Genomic DNA, 21,858 nt, shown 5'->3' on the forward strand with positions numbered 1-21,858 from the left:
GAGGTCCTCACAAAGCTAGTCTGCATTCTGTGTTCTTGTCTTTATTCATGCTCTCTTTTCTTGCTAAGCAGACCTTGTTCTTCCTCCACACCCTGCCTTGTAGGTCAGGACAGACTAAACTCACCCATTAGTTACCATGCAACAATTGGATCTGTGTAGACGACTTCTGATATTTATTGCCTCCATGGAAGAGTGATTAATAAATAGAAAGAAAAGTACAAAGTTACAGAAGAGTGATTATTTCTACTTCCCCCCTCCTGGCTAACAGGACTGAGGGTTGTGGGCTGGGAGGAGGTGCTGAACATGGTGGGTTTGGCTGTGAAAGCTTGGTCCCTGCTGTCCCTAGAAGCCAGGTGTCCAAGGGCAGGGCTGCGCTGCTCTGCTCTGGGCTGAGGTGGAGGAACGTCACAAGGTGGACGACATCTTCCAGACCGTTTGATCTTTACGGGCTGCTGGGCTGCCCTCAGCTGTTTCTGGTTGACTGGAGTAGCAAGTCACTGGGCAATATTCTTGTACAGTTTAGTTGGCCTGTTGGGTAAATAAAATCTAGTTTTGCTGCTTCTGCCGATTGCATGTATTTTCCATAATACCTGCCTAATTGCTTCATCTAATATACATTATATCTCACAACTGCATAGCAACATACCATAGCAAGGTCAAACTGTGGGCAGCTGACATCAGTCTGAGTGATGCCAGTTCAGGAGGCTAACACACCCCTGTCCCAAATTTTTAGGACTCAACCTTGATGTGTAAATGAAAATGGAGAAGTGTAAATTGAGAGGATTTCAGAATGTTTCAGAAAATGCTGTTTCTTCTTCCAGAGGTCCTCACACCGTATTTTGTCTCCAAGTTAGGGATTTGAGTGCCCTCTTATGTACCCACATTGCATTATAGAGATGAAATGTGAAGTATATGTGCACAATTATTGAAAATGCCAAAAGCTGGGCCGTAATTAGGAATATTGCTGTAGCTTTAGTTTTGTAAAATGACCAGCTGGCTTTGTGTTGTGTTGGTAACTACGGCTCTGTCAGCCAAGGAGAGGAACTGGAAAGTGCCTGGTACCGGTCACATTCAAGGGTCTCGGTAAACTAACATTTTTGGATTAAATACCAGACACTGCAATCCCGATTTTTTTCTGCAGCTACACAGAGAAGGTTTGTCAGTGCTGTAGGATCTGTCCGGGTCTATGCCCAAAGCTGCGGAATTACCTTAATTACGATGATGTTAACAGGTGGCCTGGCAGGAAGAGCAGGCAAGGACCAGCTGTGTCTGCCCTCACCACTCTGGAGCAAGCTGTGGACCTCAATATTCACGGTCACCAGCCTCTGTAACAACACAGCCATTGCTGGTGGTGACTGCCGACCATGTCCCAGCTCCACCTGCTCAGCTCGGGGGGCTGATCCGGGGCAGCCCGCGGGTTGCATCCTGTGCTACACCAGTTCCGGCAGCCCAGCAAAGGGAGCCTGGTCCCGGGAATAGCCACACGCACGGCCCCTGCCAGCCCCGCAGCGCCAGGCCTGGCCCTCAGCCCTGCCGCGCTGCGCAGCGCAGGAACTACAGCTCCCGGCGGGCAGCGCGCCACTCGCAAGCTGAACCGCGCCTCTAGCGCGCCTCCCGCGGGCAGGACTACAGCTCCCGGCATGCACCGCGGGCGCCGCGCACCAGGTCCCGTCCCGCCCGTACCACAGCTCCCGGCGTGCCGCGGCGCCCGCAAGGCTCGCCGGGACGGGCGGGGCGGGGCTCCGGCGGGGGTCGCAGCTGCCGCCTTCCACGTGGTGCGCTGCCCGCCACGCCGGGGGCCGGGGAGGTGCCCGCGGTTTGCGACGTTTCTTTGCGGCAGTGCGGCCAGGCGCGGCCGCCGTATTCCGCCCGGGAGACCGGCTGTTGTGCCGCTATCTGGCGGGGCGGGGAGGCGGCAGCCGCGGGACGGGGCTCGGGAGGGAAGGGAGCAGCCCCGCCGCCGCCCGCCCGCCCCTGGATGGTCCGCGGGGCGGCTCGGGGGTCTCCTCCTCCTGCTGCTGCTGCCGCCGCCGGGTCGCGTTGGGGCGGGGCGCGGCGGGGTGCGCGGCGGGCGGGGGCGGCTCGGGGCGGCGCGGCGGGCGCCCAAGATGGACTATGACTTCAAGGTGAAGCTGACCGGGGAGCGCGAGCGGGTGGAGGACCTGTTCGAGTACGAGGGCTGCAAGGTGGGCAGGGGCACCTACGGGCACGTCTACAAAGCCAAGCGCAAGGACGGGTGAGTGAGGAGTGGGGCTGCGCCGGCCCCGCCGCCGCCTCCGCGCCCCCGGCCCCGCCGCGCCCTCCTGCCCCCGGCCCCTCCCGGCCCGCCGGCCACCCCGTGTGCCCCCCTGGCCCCCGCGCTGTTGCCGCCCGGCCCCGGTCCTGCCGGGTCCCCTCCCGGGGATACCCGCGCTTCGCTGCCCGGACCGCGCCCGCCGGTCACTCAGCGGAGCGTTCCTGTCCCTTCGCCCGACGCCGGGTCCTGTGTCGATACCGGGAGGTGTGGGAGAAAAACGATGTAGTTGAGGAAAATTCTTAACTGAAGGGATTTTATTGTGAATAAACGAGTCGCCCATTAAGACATTCAGCCTCAGCCTCGTAGAACGGGGTGGTTTTGTTGGTTTTTTTTTAATAATGCTTTTTTGTCTGATTTATTACTTGTAGTCACCATTTTGGGTGTTCTTGCTGGCTGCTTCAGGAACCGAAGAGTCCTGGTCCTTTCGGGGCTTCAGAATGCCCTAAAAGAACTTTACGTGCAACCAGCTCTCGGTACAGACCTGAGCAAACTATTTTGTTTTGCATAAATGTTTTAAAGAAAGATCTAGCAAACTGTCATTTAGATTTCCCTCATCCATGACATGGCACCACTGGCAGAACAGCAGAACAATAGGAAGTGGGAGCACAAGAAGCAGGAGAGGTGCAGACTGTTCTTGTAACACGTCCTAAATTTTAAATTGTGTCCCTTCTTTCTGTTGCAGTCTCATCACTCTGGTGCTCTGTATGCTGTCATTCAAATAAGGTGTATTTTACAAGTCTGGTTATTATCTTTGCGTTTGATGAATAACTTTTAAAGCAGGCTGTGGTCAGTTATGGCTGAAAACACCAACCCATTCTGTTTGCATAAGCTTTAATTCTAGAAATGCTTTAGATATTACCTACTGAATGGTTGTAACGGGACTGGTTGCACCGTATCTTGTCTGTGTCTTAAGCGTGCCGATATTAATTGCGGCGCGGTTACTTCAGCTTGAATTATGTTTGCTGATATGAGTTAACTGACTACTTTTTTCTCAAATTTCCCATTTGGATCCTTCAATCTGTTTATAGGAGAAATTCTTAACTTGCCTGAATTCTATTTTTTTTTTTTTTTTTTTTAAATTTTCTGGGAGGGTAAGGGGAATAAACTGTGTGATAAGCTGTTGCCTCAAGTCTCCTTACATGCAACTACTAACTTTGCTGGTACAGCCAGCCCTGGTTTCAATGCTGATAAAGAGACCTGTAATACGAATCATAGATTGAGCTACTGAACGATATGGCTGTGTTTCTGATGTTCGTGTCAGGCTCTTTGCGGCTGTTCGGCATGTTGGACTGCAGCAGCCTGCAGGGAATTCAGCGTGTGATACTGCTGAAGCACATATTCAAACGTATTTTTGGTGAAATCATCAGTCTGCTTGATGTTTTTTGGGAGGGTGCATTTAGAGTTGCTGGTGGTAATGTAATTTTGAGAAATTTCAGAAAAATGGAATTGTGTGTTTTAAACGTGGTTAGTTACTCAAAGGTGACATTACAGTAGAATTTCTTCTTGGTTCTTGAGCATGTATGATTTTAAATCTGTTATTTTCTTGAAAAGGGGGGAAATCAAAAGCACGGTATTAGTTTGAAAAGAAAAAAAGGGTGAACAATGTGTGTGTGTATATATATATATGTTTAGTTACCTTATTGTTCGTTTAGTGCCTCCTTTCTTTTCCTTTTCCCTAGTACTTCCCATTTCCCCTCCAGGTTTCTGAAAACTTTCTCTTTTCAATATGCTGCCTAATTGCCCTCGGACAGTCACTAAAACGTGTAAAATAGGAACATCCGTAGATGCTTTTGTAGCTTATACTTACATACATGTGATTTTACATTATATGGATGGAATTAAGATTGAAGTTCAAGGTTCTGTTTACATCCCTTTATTCAAAGGATCTGATTAAATTGCAAAAACAAATGTGTAACAACATTTTGTTTTCATGAAGCTACGGTAATGTATGGATGGATGTTATATCTTGCAGTAGGGAGTGTATGAAACAGATTTCAGTGTTTGTATATTGTTATATGCAAATATTGAAAAAATATTCTTGCATTGTTTCACTATTCCCCAAATGGTACAATGCTGATGGATGAGTAACCTGCTTTTTGAATTGTTTTGTAGCATTTGTACAGCTCAAACATTCTTTACATATGAAGTTGGTTGCTATCTTAGTTAATTTTAATAATTTTTTCCCTTGAAATTTAAAGCAAACTTTGTTACATGATTCTAATTCTTGTCTTAAATAGCACAAATCATTCAAGTCTAATAGACATCGTGATTTTTAGAGTAATTTGAAGAATGGGCTGCAGGACTGCAAATATTTTGTTAAGAATATTGGGGCAGCTTTTTCTTAAATGACATCTTCTACATACAGATTTCTAATGAATAGAAGAAACACAGAATAGAACTTAAATAATTCAGTGTGTGCAAATGTATGTTCAAAAGCCCTCGGTGATGATAATCCAGTTTAAGAGTAGCTCGTGTCTTTAGTACGGCTGCAGTCTTCACGTTTTTTTTTTTTTGATTGCTCTTACAGCTGTCTCTCAGGTGCAGTATGGCAATCCAAAACTAGATAGCAGCTGCGTGTCCTAATTGTAGGAATTTAATTGTATGCCATTAAAACTACGTGGGAGCGCTTTGGAGGACAGTCTTACAGGACTCTTGATAGAGTGAGAATCCTTGTAGTACACAAAAGAGATGTTGGGTGGTACATGCTTTAGTCACCTGGATTTCATGTCCTGCACCAACAACAAAGCCAGCCCAGCCCTGCAGTCCCTTTGCCGCAGGGTGAGCCCTGGGGTCTCCGCTGCTCTGTCTCAGAGGATCACCAGGTATAGCTCCATGCAGGGTTTTTTGCATATTCACTGCCAGACTCAGCACAGCTGAACATCAAATCAGCTGAGTAACAGTGTCAAGCCTTAAAGCTGAGCTCTACCTGCTGCATTGCCTGCAGCAAAATTGCGTTCTGTTTTCAAATATTTATTTTTATCACTCTTATTTTGAGTTTGTGGTCTCTGTGGTTGAAAAGAATCTTCCTGGCTTTTTATTGACTGGTGCTGTCTCTTTTTTCATCAGTGTAGTACCTGCAGTGGGCTCTAACTCTAACCTGGTTAGAACAAAGTCTGTGTGAATTGACAGGGTTTATTTTTATAGCAGAAAGGTGTACAAGAAGGCAAGTGGCTCTAACGGTGGACACCAGCAAGAGAGTGCAGGCATGGTGTGTTGAACATCAGTCTTCAGATAAGGAAACTGTTGCCCATCTCTGGTGGTAGTGGGATAGTTTGCTTCTCTCTCGTTTTTATTTTTATTTTTTTTCTTTTTTCCTTTCTTCCCCAGAAAATGTCAGTTATTTCCTGCATAAAAGCCTCTTGACATGCTATTTGGGTGCTCCCTCAGGAACTTTGCTCAACCTAGACATTAAACCTACCTATTTGACTTATGCCAGACTTGGAAAATATGCTGGCAGTTTTTCAGTTGTTGAATTTACATACAGATTTGATTTTTTTTTTTAATTTAAATTGAGTGGATCAGACTTCTTCAAAGCTCATTAGGAGCCGAGTGCCCGGGACAGACAGAGCGAGGTGGCAGGATGGGGGTGCTGCCTGTGCAAGCCCGACTGGTGCAGCACTGCAGGTGCCTGCTCTCCTGGAGCTGGCAGTGTGTACTGGTTCTGTGCTAATGCCTGAGGGGCACCCAGTTCTAACCGGATCAATCTCTCACTGCTTTTTTGTTCACTTTTCTTTCCTTCTGTTTTTATCATACAGCTACAGTGGGAAATTTGAGAGAAGCCTATTTTGTGGAGCAAGGCTGCCTGTTTCAGTGGCAGTTTGGAGTGTTTCCAAATACTCATTTTTCCTTTTTATTGGATATGGTTTGGATGAGAATAAGAAGCTACTGAATGTCACTGTTAGGCAGTATCTAACTTTTTAATTACAACAGCAAAGGATAATAGCATTGGAGATCTCAAACCGTGGTAACATCCCCTAGTGTTTTCTTGGAAGCTTTTAATCTCTTGGAAAGAGACTTGTGTGGTGAGAGACTGTTGATGGGGAAATAACAGTGAGCAAGCTGGTGCTCTTCTAGTCATTAGCAGAAACTGTGAGAAGAGACATAGGTCCCAAACCCAAATGCTGCTGGAGAGCTTTTAAATTCAGTTTCAGCTATTACGGTTCTATGTTGGAAGTATTGCTATAGGTGGAGGGACAGATTATTTCATTTGCACATACATGTTTAAATTGAAACTATGAGACTACATTTATGTGCTCAAATTTTCCTTGTACCCTGCGAACAATCAAATCTATATCTGCTTTAGCTCTGTGACAGTATGAGTTGTGTAAGAAGCAGAATGGTAGAAAACTAGTAGACTGTTTTGCTTGATGTCTAATACAGTATGTTGTAGTTTCTACTTACTGGTAAAAGGATATTGCAAGAATGACGATGAATCTATCTCAAAAACTTTTGTATAAAGAGAAACTGAGATATTGGGAGTATTTCCCTTGGAAAAAAGAGAAGACAGAACATGTTTAAGTTAAATAAAATAATGAATGGCTTGGGTGATGTAAAAGATGCTTGTGCTATTCTTGTTTCACAGTATTTGAAGTGGGGGACATGGAATTTTTTTTATCAACAATATGGAAATATTTTAATGCAATGTAGATAAAGTGCACAACCTGTTGTCAAAGAAAAAAAGTAAGTCAAGAGCTTAGTGCCTGGTCTGTAATGTTATCAAAACCAGTCACTTCTGACTAACTGTTGTAACAAGTCAAATGCTCTCTTGCTCTTGAAGTTAGGCTGCTCTGTTAGAGATCAGACCAAGCTCTGCAGTGCCTGCAGAAGAACCCATCTTTTTTTACTTTAGAAATTTTGGGGTTTGCTTTTTTATTTTTATTTTTTTTTTTTATTTTTTTTTAGACACTTGGCTCTTAGTTAAGGTTGATACCAGGTAAGTACCAGTTTGTGCTTTTGGCTGTGTATTTATTTAGGTGAGATCACTTATTTTGTGAGTGTTTATATCAGATTGATTTTTAGTGAGAAGTAGATTGAGTTTGGGAGTGCCACAAATAGAGGGAATGAGTCCAGAGACAAATTTTACTTGGCAAGAAGTTCAACAACGAATCAGGGCTTGCAGCTTCTTGGTTTATTCTGTACTGAGCCTTTACAGGACTTGCACCATGAAGTTCATGCTGTTTTTGCTGTAAACTTCCAAAGGACTCTTGTCTTCTCTCAGTCTTACAGACATGAGGCGTGATTTTTGTATTTTTTTCTTCTTTTTGGCTGAATGTTCATGTGTGTTGATTTTAACTCTTTTGAACTGAAGCGGGTGGTGCAGATGACAGGCAGGCAGTGAGAGCTGTGGAGTCGTGCAAGCCTTTGACTTGTGACTCTGCTGAACAATAGCGTTGAATTTCTAAATGCCATAGACTTTATGTGTACAATATGTGATACTATCTTCTTAAAATATATGCCTCAAGTCTCTTTTGGATCCATTAACATAGTAGTTAGAAAGTTCCCAATTAAACTATATCTACATAATGAGGTATGCATGAAGTATTGTACTCTTTAATTTTTCTGGTAAACCACTCATGTAATTGCTCTTCCCATCTGCTTCCTTCCCTTCTCACCTGGTTAGGTGGCTCCAAGCTTTGTAGGTTTTCAAGGTTATGCAGTTTGGTGAGTCTTTCTGTGGCCCTTGGACTTTATTTGGTGTGATCTTTTGTGTTGATTTATTTTCATAGCCAGCAGCAAAGGTGGAGCTGGCACAGCCATGTGTTAGTGTTTTTGTTCCTACCTGGAGCCTTTGACAAGTGCATAGAGGAGGGTGTGAGAATAGTGTTGCAAAACACCAAAGATCTGTATCTGCTTTTATTCTTCATTTATAAATTTGCATAATATATGTAAATAATGGAGGCATGTACTGCTGTGCTCAGTTTTCATGAGGGAAAAGGGGATCTTTTTGAGGGTGCTGAATACAGAGAAGGTGCACATCATAAGAGAATGCTGCTTTCAGCCAAATGACAGTGAAGCAGTGTGTTCACTGTAGCTCTTGGGTATTCTTTGATTCTTCTGTTTTAAAATCTTTTAGAAGTTTTTTCTTTTTTTAAACCACAAAACAACAGAGATGGTCTTTATTACCATTGCGATCTGAAGAGCTGTAATTTGCAGACTGCTTTAGCATGAACTGTGAAAAATCTCTTGTTTCTTAAGAAGAGATTCTTTTAGTTATGCTGAAATTTGGAAACTACAGGTGAAACATAATGAAGGTACAGTGGATGGGGTTTATGTCTGAGGTTGTACTCCAGCCCTGTGCAGCAACAGCCAACACATGATGTGCACCTCAGAAGACCAAGTTACACCTTGGAAGAGTATTAAAAGGTGATTGCTGTGCTGACAAAATGAGAGCTCTCTTCAGCCTTTAATTTTTGTCTGGTATGCTGTTTTTTCATCTTAAAATAAAATGTTCGCCTTGTCTATATTTTTGCTGTACAGCCTGTCTTTCAAGCTTGGCTCTAGTTCTTAATTCCGGAGATAATTCTTCATCTCAAAGTATGTTGTTAATCTGAATTTTCCTGAAGAGTCTGTAACATGAGTGATAGGAGGACTTCTCTGGCTTCCTTTCGTGGCTGCCTTGGAAGCAGCGGAAGTGTCAGAGTTACTTGTCACAGTGGGGCTCGTACAGAGCCTGCTGGTCTGTGATGGGCAGAGGGAAGGTCACAAATAACTGAATGGTCTGATGGGGTCTTCTGGTTGGAGAGTGAAAAAATGGTTCAGATTTTTAAAACACAAGCGACATTGGGTACAGACAGAATTGAAGTTTCCCAAATAGTCCTTTTCCCTCTAGACTCCTACATACATAAGAAAACTGCTAATTTCCAGTGTTAAGCCTAATGCTATCCTAGTTTTTACACACATTAAGGTAATAAGTAACTGAACAAATAAAATGGAAGTGGCTTGTAAACATGAGTGACTGCAGGATGTCAAGACTGAAAGGAAACTGTAGGGGAGAGAGCTGGTACTTGTGGTTGTTTTGATTTAATTGTCCTCTCTTCTATGTACTAAAGCTGAGCTCTCATGCATGTACTTTTCAGTAAGCCAGAGCTTTTTTGATGGATGACTGCAATATGCTGGGAACTATTGTGCTGAATTTTTCAGTGACCTTGGAGAATGATTCTTGTGGGGTTTTGTGTCCTGTTTATGTCCACAAACTTCTGAAAAATTCAGAGGGAATTTCAGAGCAGAAGGGACTGTGCCATTTTCTTGCTCACCACCATGAAGGCTGCATGTGGGGCACATCTGCAGTGACCAAAAGAGTGGCCTTGGGGATGGTGTTCTGCACTAGAAGTGAGTTATGGAGGTGAAAAACAAACATGAACCATTCATAGATACCAAGGTGTCTTGTGGTGTGCTAGAAACAATGTATTGTGCTGTGTGTTTCTGGGATGGCACTGTGGAATATGTGTGGTGAAAAAACGGTGGATGCTATGGGTCTTGTGTTGGTAACAATGAGGAGATGAACCTGGACCTAAATTGTTCTTCAGGGGAAGGTGAGAGACGGGGTAGAGGTGGCTGGAAGGGTCTGCAGGATTCAGGAGCTCAGAGCTCGGGCACAGCATCTGTATGGGAAAGCACTTGTTGGTACAGCTAGGCCAGCTGGGAACTGTGATGGTGGATTCTTTTGTGTTGACAGTCAGGAGACAGGGAGGAAAATGACAGAGTTGGAAACTTTCCTGGGGCTGAAATCACTGATGGGTGTAGAGTAGCATCAGGTTTGTATCTCAGGGGAGGAGCAGGGAGGGAGAGGTGAGTCACAATCTGGGTCCTGGGAGTCTCCTGGACCAGGAGGACAGATCTTGGAGCTCTTGTTGAGTTTTGAGAATCCTGACAGGAACTCTGGAAAAAAATAAACAAACAAAAAAACAACCACCAAAGCCAGGCCTTGAAGGAGCCCCTCACATCTGAGAGCAGGAATAAAACATTAATAATAGCATTCAAGGATGAATCTAATTTTCAATAAAAGTACTTGGAGAACGAAAGTTCAGGTAGGTAAGCAAATAAATGTTAAGTACACACAGTGCAGATAATTTGCACTGCAGTAACAGTTCTTCAGTGAACAGATAGAAAGCAAATTTTGAGAAAGTGTTTCCTTATGCCTGATAAAGTGTGTGGTGGTTTGTTTTTGTTTTTTCTTTTTTGGGGGGGGGTTGGTGGTTTGTTTTTTACAAAGAAGTGGTGGTGGTGTCTCCCTTCCTTTGAAGGGTGAGTGTGACGAGGCTCTAACAACTTCCATGCTTCTGCAGAACCTGTGCTAGGAAGTGTGGATTCTAAAAGCATAACCTGTAGTGAATGAATATCTGGATGTATTACTTAACATTTGTGCTGATATTAAACAATATTGTTTGTGGTCTCTGCATGTGATAACTGTTCTGTGGAAAATACCGCTTTCAAATATTTCTGCAAAAACATTGGAAATGTCTTAACCGTAAGAAAAAAGAAAAGAAAATATTAATTTTATAGCCACACATACTGATATCCTCTCTATTTCTGCAACGGTTACAATCCAAAGAATTTTGTGGCCATACAGAGTCCTTGTGTAAAGAGATCTGAGGTTCTAGCTGCTTTAGAGATACTGGAATCTTGAAGATGGACTTGCAGCCTTGGTCTCTTGAAGTCACAAAGACTGCGCTGGTTCTGTTTGCAAGTTTTTGTAGCTTGCACAGTAGTCGTGTGAGTAATAGCATTTATGAACCTGATTTTTTTTTTTTTCCTCACCCCAAGGCTCTTTGCTTTATTGCGGAATTATCCACTGTCTAAATGCAAATTCAAACTGAAAGTATACTTGCAGCTAGGACTGTCTTCTAGGATGACGTAAATAACGTGTCGTGCAAAAGATATAATCTGCATGTCTTCTGCCAGTCTGCTGCCATGAAGAGACTTAGATTTGATCAGCTGAAATGATTTGAGGTAAAGATGTGCTTTCTGAACATGTGTTGGGGCCAGACAAACTGCCAGATCTTAAACATTTGAAACATGATTAAAGGGCCAATGCGAAAGGGAAGTCCAATCTCATTCAAAAGTCTCATTTTAAAACTGAGTAAGCCTACGAAGGTTATGTTTAATTAATGTGTAATTGGCTCTCTCTTTGCTTGTTTAAAGTATCAACAAAGTAAGTGAGTAGTTTTTGTGATATTATAAAATACTCGGAGTTGTGGATTCTGACTTTAGGTAGGTGATGGTAATCAGTTCACCCATGTCTGTTAATTTAAGTCTTGGAAATGTTCTTTTAGGTTCAATACAGCCAAAATTTATCTAAGTCTGTTCAAGTAAGGTAAACTGAGGCAGGAGCATCAAGATGATACTTCCCTTTGCTGCTAATAGAAGGCTTGCTTGCTTTCTGGTATCCTTCCACTGCAAAGCAGTCTTGACTTTAGAGTAGAGAAGCCCATCTTGGGTGAGTGGATGGGAATAAGGTTTCAGTTTCAGGCTTCATCCCACCAATGCTTGAGCTCTCGTGCTCCTCTCCCCCCGCCGTCCCCTGTCTTGTGTCTCCGAGCTTGGCGAGCGATGCTGCGCGTTAGGGCTACGTGCGGCTGGTAACAACCGTGCCGGAGGGTTTTGTGTCCCAGCCGCCTGCCCTGCTGTTCCTCCTTGTCTCCTCCAAGGCTCGACAAATGGTTTCTGAGACCTTGTCAAGTCCCCATAATAGCACATTTGGGATTACAGCACAGCTTTATTCATAGCTACAGTTTTTTTGTTAAGTACAAGGCCGCTTGTTAACTAGTTGGCAACTTTTGTGTATTGTATGCTTCCTGTCTGAGAAATAGCTATTTTAATAAATATATTAGGTTTTGTACAGAAGCGTATGAGGTCTTTAGTAGCTTGTATAGGAAAGATACTAGACAGACAATTTGATATTCTGCTTTTTTACAGACAATTCCACTGATGTTACCCTATTGCCTATGTTTTGCATATCCTGTTGAGAAATTGACTTAAACATAGTCAGGATGCCAGGGAGTCCCTGTAAAATTATGTACAATACTTGTGCAAAAATATACTGCTGTTTACACAACAGTTTCTATCCAACTGTGTTTTAACTATCTTGAGTGTTAAGTGGTAGTTCAGCAAAACTTATTGTACAGTCAGTTTAGAATTTGCAGGAAGAGAGCCAGAGCTGCAAATATTTTATTTAAAGGACAAAGTGTTCAAGAGAACATAGTGATTTTTCTCAACTACAGATAATAACCTAAACTTCTGAAATTAAAATTAGTCTTGAAAAAAAGCACGTTTTGTGAACAGGGTACAGCACAACTAAAGGTCACTGAAACAATCCGCCTGTTTTTCTGGGAATGCTCCATGCTGTGTGCTTGTAACACCTTGCATACAAGATGTTGACATTTGAATAAAGGACACTTGAGAGTTGCACCGAAAAAGAAGAATCAATTCATTACTGTCTCTGTGAATAATATGTGTGGCTGAGAACTTAGAATACAAAAGGATCTGAATTGCAGCAAACCCCTGGTTCCTTCTTGTGTTTCTGGCCAATATGTGTTTTCTGGGAGCAGAATAGCATTACCCTGTGAGGGGGAGATGAGCTGCAGGTGGACTTTCAATTACAGTTTGCATTCAGACACTGGATAATCCCACAACGAGGCCTTGGAAAGTCAGGTTTCATCTACTCTGCTGTTCTCACGGAACTGCTGTGCAAGGGATGGAGCAGAACAAAAGCATGGGGAGCAAGCTCTGCCTGGGTGGACTTCAAGGCAGCAAATTTGTCCTCCAGTGTAATTGGAATCTTATCTAACTTTTTGTACTTGAACTGCTTGGTGTTCCAACTCTCCCTTTTCTTTTTGGGTGAACGTGGATTCTGTTTAAGCAGGGTTGAACAAAATAACCCCTCTCAAGTAAATGTGCTAACAGTGCCATTCACTGTTATGCTAATTCAATTTTATAAAGGCTCAACTGGAAGCTTGTATGACTCTGCCAGATGAGTGTCAGATACCAAAAGATTCAAAAAAGAGTAGCTATTGCCACACTGAAAGCTCTATGGGTAGAATTCCAGGCATATATAAGGGAGGAAAATAGCATTAGGGCTGCGTTTCCATCTGCCTGCCTAGTTTGCCTGTGCTGTGTGAGATCAGAGAGGCTACAAAGTAGAAAATACAGCAATGAACGGCTCGTTAGCCCCATTTCATTTAGGTGGATGCTCTGTCAGAGAGAGGTGCCAGGACAAACTTGAGGACAATGAGCAGCTACTCACTGAAGCAGCTGGTCAGGGCACCCATCACAGGAGAATCCACTCAGAACTTGGCCTGTAGGATGAAAGAGTAGATTCAAGCTGTTACTGCTGAGGGGTGTCTGTGACCAACACTGTTTGTTCTTTGCTCCTGGAGGGATGCTGAATCTATGCTTCTGCTTGAAGTACAATGTCAATTTTTAGAGCAGGGGGAGGTGGAGATGATAGCAGGAGATGACTTCTTAAAAGCTAAAAGAAAGCCTAAAGGTGAAATGTTGCAAGTTGCTTGGAAACCATTTTGGAAGCTTTGCTGGTCTCTCAGTGAGTGTGTATCACTCAAGACATACTGTAAGCCATCAGTTCAAAAATGTAACATGGCGAAATAGTAGAATAAAGGAAGCCCTTGAGAGTGAGACTATGTTTTTTTAAAAATTCAGTATTCTGTGTGTCATGAATATGGAAATAGAAGGTAAGTAATGGTGGGCTAAGTTGAAAACATGCACCATGAGAGCCCCTCCTGGCAACCTCCCTCTATATAAGCCCTCAAAAGCACACACAAGCCATGTGTCCTACCCTTCCCTTGAGAAACTACTTGAGAAGGGCATGAAATTAATCTTTCCCCCACCTCCTCTTTCTGACGCATCAGTAGCACAATGCTGTGTGTAGGACCAGGGCACCACTGGCCTATGAAAGCAGTGTTTAGAGAAGATGAATGATGGCGAGAGAAAAACTTTGGTTTTGTCTGTGTGTTGTGAAAGAATGTAAAGAATTGCAGGCGAAGGAATGTACTGGGGGGTCCTGTCTCAAATTGCAATGTTTGGGGAAGGGGCTGTTGGAACAAGCTGAGGCGAAGAGCAGTCAGTTGTCAAGATGACACGTGGCTGTACATGCGAAGGAGTTCGAGAATGAAATAAGCTAATTACTAACCAGAAAGTATAACCCAGTGCTTTAAATTCATAGTCATAGAAGACTGGAAAGGGGCAGTGGTGAAATCAGTTTTTTAGAAGGACTTTTTGAAAGGTTGAAACTACTAACTAGTAAGCTGAATCAAGAGTAAAGATAGCAGACACATGGTGCTGAGGTAAAGAGACAACAGCCCTATAAAACACAGTCAGCACCTCCCAAGACTAGTAAAATCCTTTGACAGAGTCAACATATAGGTTAAGGCAGCATAGTTCATGTAATCTGTCTAGATCTCCAAAAAGCATTGTGTGAATTCTACCAAAGATGTAAGCTGAAGGTAGAAATGATCCATCTCTGGTTAGAGAAGCTATTTAGAGATGTGAATTACAGTGAGAGGTCATTAGTGGTGTCTCTTGAGAAACTGTGCTGCTCAAAAGGATTGTTTGGAAATCACTTGTCATAAAGTAGTTGGGAAACAGCTTTGCTGATGGGTGAGTGTTACTTGGGATGGTGAAGGCAATGACTGATTGTGAAGGCTTGGCCTGCAACATCACAGAGCCCTTCTCCAATAATATATCATCCTCATTGATGTGAAGTGGTGCGTATAGGAGAATGGTCCTTTCTTTACTCACACAATGGTAGCCTCTGAATTTAGTATTATTTAAGAAAAAGATTTTGGAGTTTATAATGACAGTTTTGTGAGAGTGCCAGCTCAGTGCAAGTAATTGTTAAAAAGCAGAGAGAATCACAGGACTTACTAGCAATGGAGTGGAGCATAAAACACAGTGTCATTGTTGCTGTAAATCCTATTTTCAGTACTGTAGCACTTCTAATCCCTTCATCCTTGGCAGGGTATAATAGACCAAAGGAGGACTAACAAGGATGCTCAGAAATGTGGAGCGATGTCTGTATGAAAACTTCAGTCGTTCCATAGACAAGGACTCTTCTGTATCTGCGAGGGCCAGGGAGAGGCTCTAAAATCCTGAGTGTCATCAAGAAGGCAGGAGACATTTGTTCAGTGACTGGGTAAATTTATGGAAGCTAAATCTGTTAAGGATTGTTAAATAAAATATCATCTGTGAACCTGTAGCTGCTACAGTAGTATGTTTGTAACTGCTAGAACATTTATGACATGAAAAAAGGCTTCTGATCATAGACCTTTTTTGAAGTGGCAAATGTGTTATTTCTTCCATGTAAACTGAAGAGTTTCATAGATTTGTCTACTGAAGAAAAATATACCAAAAATACATGTTATTGGAATTATGGCTTCCTGAAATTTAGACCAATACTTTAATCCTGCTTTTTGTTTGCTTTTGAGAACAGATTCTTTGAAACCTTGTGCTGTCTTTATGCAAATCCAAGTTTCTGAAGTGAGGTGGCTTAGGAGCAACCTGAGGGAAGAAGGAAAGTGCAAATGAAACATAACAATATATTCCTTTGTAGAGAATTTGTATAGGTAGCTTGTGTATTGCTTTACATAGAATACTGGTAAGACTTCTGTGTGCCTTAATAAAGTAGCACAGAGCTTTGAGTCTGGTGAGGTACTGCTGCCCATCAGTGTAGAATTTCTTAAAGCACTGCTGTTGGTAACTGCTCATCTCATAGCAATGAGCTTCATAATTTACGGTTTTCAAATTTTGTTTCTAGGCTGGCTGTCAAATGATCATTTTGTGGGAGAAGAGAGGGGAACAAACTTAACCAAATCCCAGGGATTCTCTTGCTCTGTGGAATTTCTCTGCTGGAGCTCATTGCAGGGCTAGCTGGGTGAGGAGTTGTGGTTGTGTGGTTGTTTTTGCTTTTGTTTTGGTTTTTCATAGCCAACTCTACTCCCTGTGGTTTCATCCCCACCAGAAGGTGGGGAGTGAAGTGAGGGGCATCTTGCTTTTCTTCTACGTCCATTCCTTGTCGTTTGCTCTTACCACATGCTTTGGTGCTGGTTTTGATATTCATTCGTCCTCGCTGTAGACCAACAGAATTTTTAAACCCAGGAATCAAGAAGTGGATAGGTTTTTGCGGAACATTGGATGCGAGTCATGTCGTGAGGAGCGTGGCACAAAGCAGAGCTGGTGTAAGGGGAGGGATTTTCTGGCTTGGAACAGCAAGGCAGAGATGTCAAGAAAAGGCTTTTCTTTTGACAGCAGCATAGTCTTAGATCAGAATAACCACATGTACAGTGTATCATTGAACTCAGTTGCTTACTTTGAACTTCTTGCCAAACTACATGTTGTGGCGAAAAGTGTTAATTAAAAAAAAAAATCAAAGAACAATAGGAATAAAGTGAATCAGTAATTGGCATTCACCACCTAGTATCAGCTGTCTCAGAAGCCCTAGTGTTTATTGGCTTGCTGTTGATGGTTTTTCCTCCAGCTGTGGGAAATGACCTTTTCTTTACCCGTGAAAAGGTCTATTACTGAAGGATTTGTTTTGAAGTGTAAAATATTCTCAGCATAAGCCTTGCTATCTGATAAGAATAATGATGCTGTTCTGGCACAACAGTCTTGCCATGTCCTATAAGTATGTTGGGGATGGAAAAGGTATGAATGTCTGAGTTAGACCCTCAATAAATTCAGTTCTGCTAATGTATCTTCCTCTGAAATAATTTCCTTGTGTTAGCATTTTGGTGAGTAATATGGCTTTTTATTTTCATGTGGTGTCTTGTGAATTCAGATCTGAGTCCATGAAACGTGCCGTTACTTGTATTCTTCCATCCTCTTGTCATTTTGTCAAGGTTTTTGTGTTTTTTTTTTTTAAAGTCCTAAAGCACACTGTATCTAAAAGTTGCATCAATGTTTATAAATATCTCAAAGGTGGATGTCAAGAGGATGGGACCAGACTCCTTTCAGTGGTGCCCAACAATAGCATGAGAGGCAATGGGCACAGACTGAAGCACAGGAGGTTCCATCTGAACATGAGGAAAAACCTCTTTACTTTGAGGGTGCCAGAGCACTGGAACAGACTGCCCAGAGAGGTTGTGGAGTCTTTCTCTGGAGACATTCAGAACAGGCCTGGACACATTCCTGTGCAATCTACTGTAGGTGTTCCTGCTTTAGCAGGTGGGTTGGACTAGATGATCTCCTTTGGACTAGATGAAGTCTCTTCCAACCCCAGCCATACAGTGATTCTGTCATAATTACATATGGGTATCATTTGAGAGCTTCTGCACATCAGCATCACCAAGGGATGTGAAGATGTGCCTGGAAATGCACCTATTAGAGAAGACAGTGGATCCTCAGGGGTTGCTCAGCTCTCGTATGGGTCTGGGCCAGCACAGATCTCTGGTGGTGGCAGAGGGCTGCTGGCTGCTCCCTCTTCCCGGCCGCTGTCTCGGGTCACTGGGCAGCCTTGGGGCCAGGGCAGCTCTGCTCCCGGTCCTGTGCTGGGTCTGGTACCACAGCCCGGCCCCATCGTCTGCAGGCAGGTGACCCAGCACTGATAATAGACAGTCGTGCACACGTGCTTTTTTAAACATGCTTCCACGCGTTTTTTGATTCGTGCTTTTTCTTATGTATCTCATGTTTGAAGGTGGAGAAGTAGACTAGAAATATGGAAACAATCTGAAATTTCCCCTTTGGCAGCAAGCGCTGTCACGGAAGTGCGTGAAACTGTAAAACGTACTGATGCCAGCAGCTGCGTTAGAACGGGTGCAAGGCTCTGGTTGTGGTGGCAAATAGATAAGAAGTCACACTACTTCATGAACTATATTTATCTCTGTCTGCGGATTAAGTAGTACCAAATACTCTTTATTCTCTTTATCTGTTCCTGGAAAGTCTTCACGGGAAACTTTGTGGCGGAGAGAACAGTTGTGAGCTATTCCTTTGAGCTGAAATCCTCAACAAAGCAGCTCAGACTTCCAGCTTTTCTGAGTGGGCTGCACTGTTCATGACCCTTTCTCATTTATTAATAAATAAGAGGCTTTCATGATAGAATCTGGGGTTTTATCTGATTTTTGGCAGATTTCTTCTATGGAAGGAACAAGCTAGAATCTATGATGGGATAAACTCTAAGCTGGTTGTAAATACATTTAAATACTCTGGGCTTGGGTAAAGCTGAGATTTTAAAAATAGTCATGCTTTGGTTGCGTAGCAGACAGTTTATAATATAGAAGATCATGTTAACCTATCTTCTGTAGGTTTCATGCATGCTATAGATTACCACATTTTTCAAAACTATTTTAAATTCAGTCAAATGAAGAAGCAGTAATTTGAATTAATGTTTATCATCTGGTCCTGGTTCATCCAAGTTGTTTTAGCTAATATAACGGAAAAGCGTTTTTTGTTTGCTCTCAACCGAACAAAAAGCGTCCAATATCAAGTGGCCCTTGGAAAGTTATTTTTAGCATAGTCTCATTTTGGAAATGGTTTACTGATGCTCTGTGCATTATGTATATATAAATTATCCTCAAACAGCTATAAGTGAACGACATAATTCTAGTTTATGTTGTTTCTATATTTTGAAAAAGTCTACTGTTTCAGCAATGGTGAGCTTTTTTAGTGAACAGGATTATTTTTGCAGTGGTTGTAGCACATGTCTGCAGCTTTCTGGCAAAGGTGGGTGTACAGCTTCAAGATGACGTGGGAAGTACTAGTTATAAAATTAACTTCATCCTGAACGTGGGCAGGAACCAGCATGTCCCTGCGGTGTCTGCTCTCTGCCTTTAGACAGCTCCAGTGCTCGTCCGAGCATTCAGCAGGCCGCTTCTACTCGCTCATGTGGCAGCGTACCAAACAGAAAATGGAAAATACTACTTCTGTTCTCTGAATAAGCTCATCGCCATCTGAAAACAAGTGCCTGGGCTCTAGCACAAAGGGACAGGAGGTGTAGGGGTGAAGATGGAGTTCTTTCAGCAGAACACCATGGACTTAAAACAAGCTTCTCTGCAAAACTTCACTGTTAGTTTTCATTTCTTTTTATTAACATCCTTGTAAAACATTTAAATGTATGAAACCCATCAGATTTTGAGAAAAAGTTGAAGTGGTTATCACCGCATCATAGTTAGCTCAGAATGTTTTTAGAGATGATATGTAAGATTTTGCTCTTTATTTTAGGTTTATCTGAGAGTACCGGGTCAGTGATCAGATTGTGTGTACTAATCAGTCTGACAAAAGTTTTGACCTAAAATGTGCTTTCTGGGAAGCTGAGTGCTTATAATGCAATTTCTCAGCCTTTGTATCAAGTTGTCTGTACTAATTTTTTTCCTATACCATTTATTTTCTGCTGATGTGTATACTCTTTGCTGTTTGGCTGTTAACCTCTGTCCTTGCAGAACTGTTATATACCACCCTGCACAGATACACCTGTCTGGCTTTATGTTTAAAGGTATGCAGTGATAAGCACGGGATTTCATACATTTAAATGTTTTACAATGGAAACCTTTTTCAGTCTCTGCCAGTTGGACTGTGACTGTAAGCCTGAGTAAAAGCCATATTTTGGTGCATTCCGTGCTTATCAAGGCTGTGTATTTTGGATCTCCAGACCAGCAGGGCTCCACAGGGTGGTTATTGGGAAGACAAACGCCATCACTCTGAATGCCCACCCTTCTTCCTTTTACCTGCAGCTTTTATTGCTGAGTGTGACTTCATATGGTGTGGAATATCCCTCTGGTCAATTGGGGTCAGCTGTCCCAGCTGTGTCCCCTCCCAGCTGCTTGTGCATCCCCAGCCCACTCACTGATGCAGTGGTGTGAGGAACAGAAAAGACCTTCACACTGTGTAAGCACCGCTCAGCAGTGACTGGAACATCTTTGTGTTATCAACAGTGTTTTCAGCCCAAATCCTAAGCAGAGCCCCACAGGAGCTACTGTGAAGACAGTTAACTCCATCCCAGGCAAAACCAGTACTGTGCTGTACTAAGTCCACTTCTGGAATATTCTGATCTTGTCAGGGTGCGGTGGTCTGTGGGCATGAAAGGGTTTTGTTACCTCTCTGTGTGTAAGCTCAGAGCACATGGGTAAGTTTGTGGAATCTGTGTGAAAGCTGTTGAAATTCAGTGGGTAGAAATTCTTGATTAGGGTGGTATTCATGCAAATCATTTGCAGGCTATTTCAAGATTTGGAGATTCACATACTACTATTTATACTAATAAGTACAAATGTCATTCTAAAGGATTATTCTGTTTCACAAAACAAATCAACCTTTGGGTTCCTTCTTTAGCATGTTTACAAGTAACGACATATTTGCATTGCTTTAGTTTCACACAAGCCATAGAATGACTTCCCTTTTTAAGAGGGAATTGCCATTGCCCATGTTGTAAACACTAGAACAAACTCTAAATATTGAATAAAGATAGATTACTGTTCCACAAAGCGGTCAAATTCAAAGCTGTGTCCTCACAATAGTATTAATTATATTAAAAAGGTGAAAAGTTTTAAATCTCTCTATAGTAAAACACAAAGCTATTCTTAAATTGTGACCAGTTAATTTTGAATTTGAGTTCTTTTTAACAGTAATGTAAATTATGACAACTGATTTTAAGGTTTATTCTGCCATTTTTATTACTCAATTGAATTTTAAACTGATCTAGTGATCTGAATAAAGGTTATATTGTAATGTTGTGCCAATACATTTCTACGAAACAAATACACGAGACGAAATATCAGTAGAATATATATATATATATTTTAATTGCTTGTTATGTAATAAGCCAGGTTTTTCTTATTATGCAGGATATTTTCTCCCACTTGCTAAACATATTTATGGTTAAAGTATCCTTCTAAATAAAGGGTAGAAATACCAGGCATTTAAATACTTAAAGCTTTGCAATGTGCTCACATTCAGCAGGCATCTGTTCCTTTTTTTATAGATAGACTAAATGTTTGTGATGGTGCTGTTGCACTTCCGAATTCAGTAGAACTTAAAAAAAAATTTGGAAACAGCATTATAATAATAGCTTAATTCTCTTAAAGACGGCATTTTTGGGTTTAGTTTATTCAAGCTGTAAGAAGAAAACTATATAGTTATGCTCTTTTATGGTAATTTTGTAGGTCTATTTATTCTTGTCATCAAAGTCCATGGAAACTGATGTTGTAGCTAGCTGCATATTTTTTTTCAGGTTTATACCTCTGATGTTAGTGTTGTCCCTCTGAGGAAATGACATTTTTACACAAGGTTGTGTAGTTTGTGTGGGACTATATATAATCACAGCTATTTCCAGCAGCTGTGTACGAAGTGAGTTTTCTTATTGTTACTGCTCTCACACCTGCCTATTACTAGCAGAGAGTATTACTCTGTTGAAGATGCCAGCCTGCAAGTGCAGGAAAGAATCGGTACAGTAGTGTAAAAGTAAGTTTGCAGATTAACCAGTTTTTCGAAGCCTGCTGGTGGGTGGGGGATCTGCCGCAGTTACTTAACATCCAGTTCTCAGGCAGCAGAGATAGGGCAGGTTTTCCCAACAGAACCTCTCTGTTGGAAGGATAAATTTAATTGAATTATGCTGTGAGTCTCAC

General features: G+C 42.4%; 1 protein-coding gene and 1 long non-coding RNA gene across 4 annotated transcripts in view; one reads left to right on the forward strand and one right to left on the reverse strand.

Annotated features, from left to right (window-relative positions):
• Positions 1-150: 150 nt before the first annotated feature.
• LOC139827197 (uncharacterized) lies at positions 151-1,529 on the reverse strand. The gene is made up of 2 exons (XR_011737514.1): positions 1,209-1,529; positions 151-528 (listed from the first exon to the last, which is right to left on the reverse strand). It is a non-coding gene; the product is annotated as an uncharacterized lncRNA (long non-coding RNA).
• Positions 1,530-1,806: 277 nt separating this feature from the next.
• Positions 1,807-21,858, forward strand: part of CDK8 (cyclin dependent kinase 8) — an 80,716-nt gene continuing 60,664 nt past the window's right edge. For 2 of the 3 annotated variants that reach the window (XM_065830479.2, XM_071804443.1), the window contains exon 1: positions 1,807-2,236. In XM_065830479.2, coding sequence (XP_065686551.1) covers positions 2,109-2,236 — 128 coding nt within the window. In that variant the 5' untranslated portion in view covers positions 1,807-2,108. The remainder of the gene's footprint in view (positions 2,237-21,858) is intronic. The other variant, XM_065830472.2, reaches the window with a different exon arrangement.

Source organism: Patagioenas fasciata, chromosome 1 (assembly GCF_037038585.1).
Source record: "Patagioenas fasciata isolate bPatFas1 chromosome 1, bPatFas1.hap1, whole genome shotgun sequence".
Classification (NCBI taxonomy): domain Eukaryota; kingdom Metazoa; phylum Chordata; class Aves; order Columbiformes; family Columbidae; genus Patagioenas; species Patagioenas fasciata.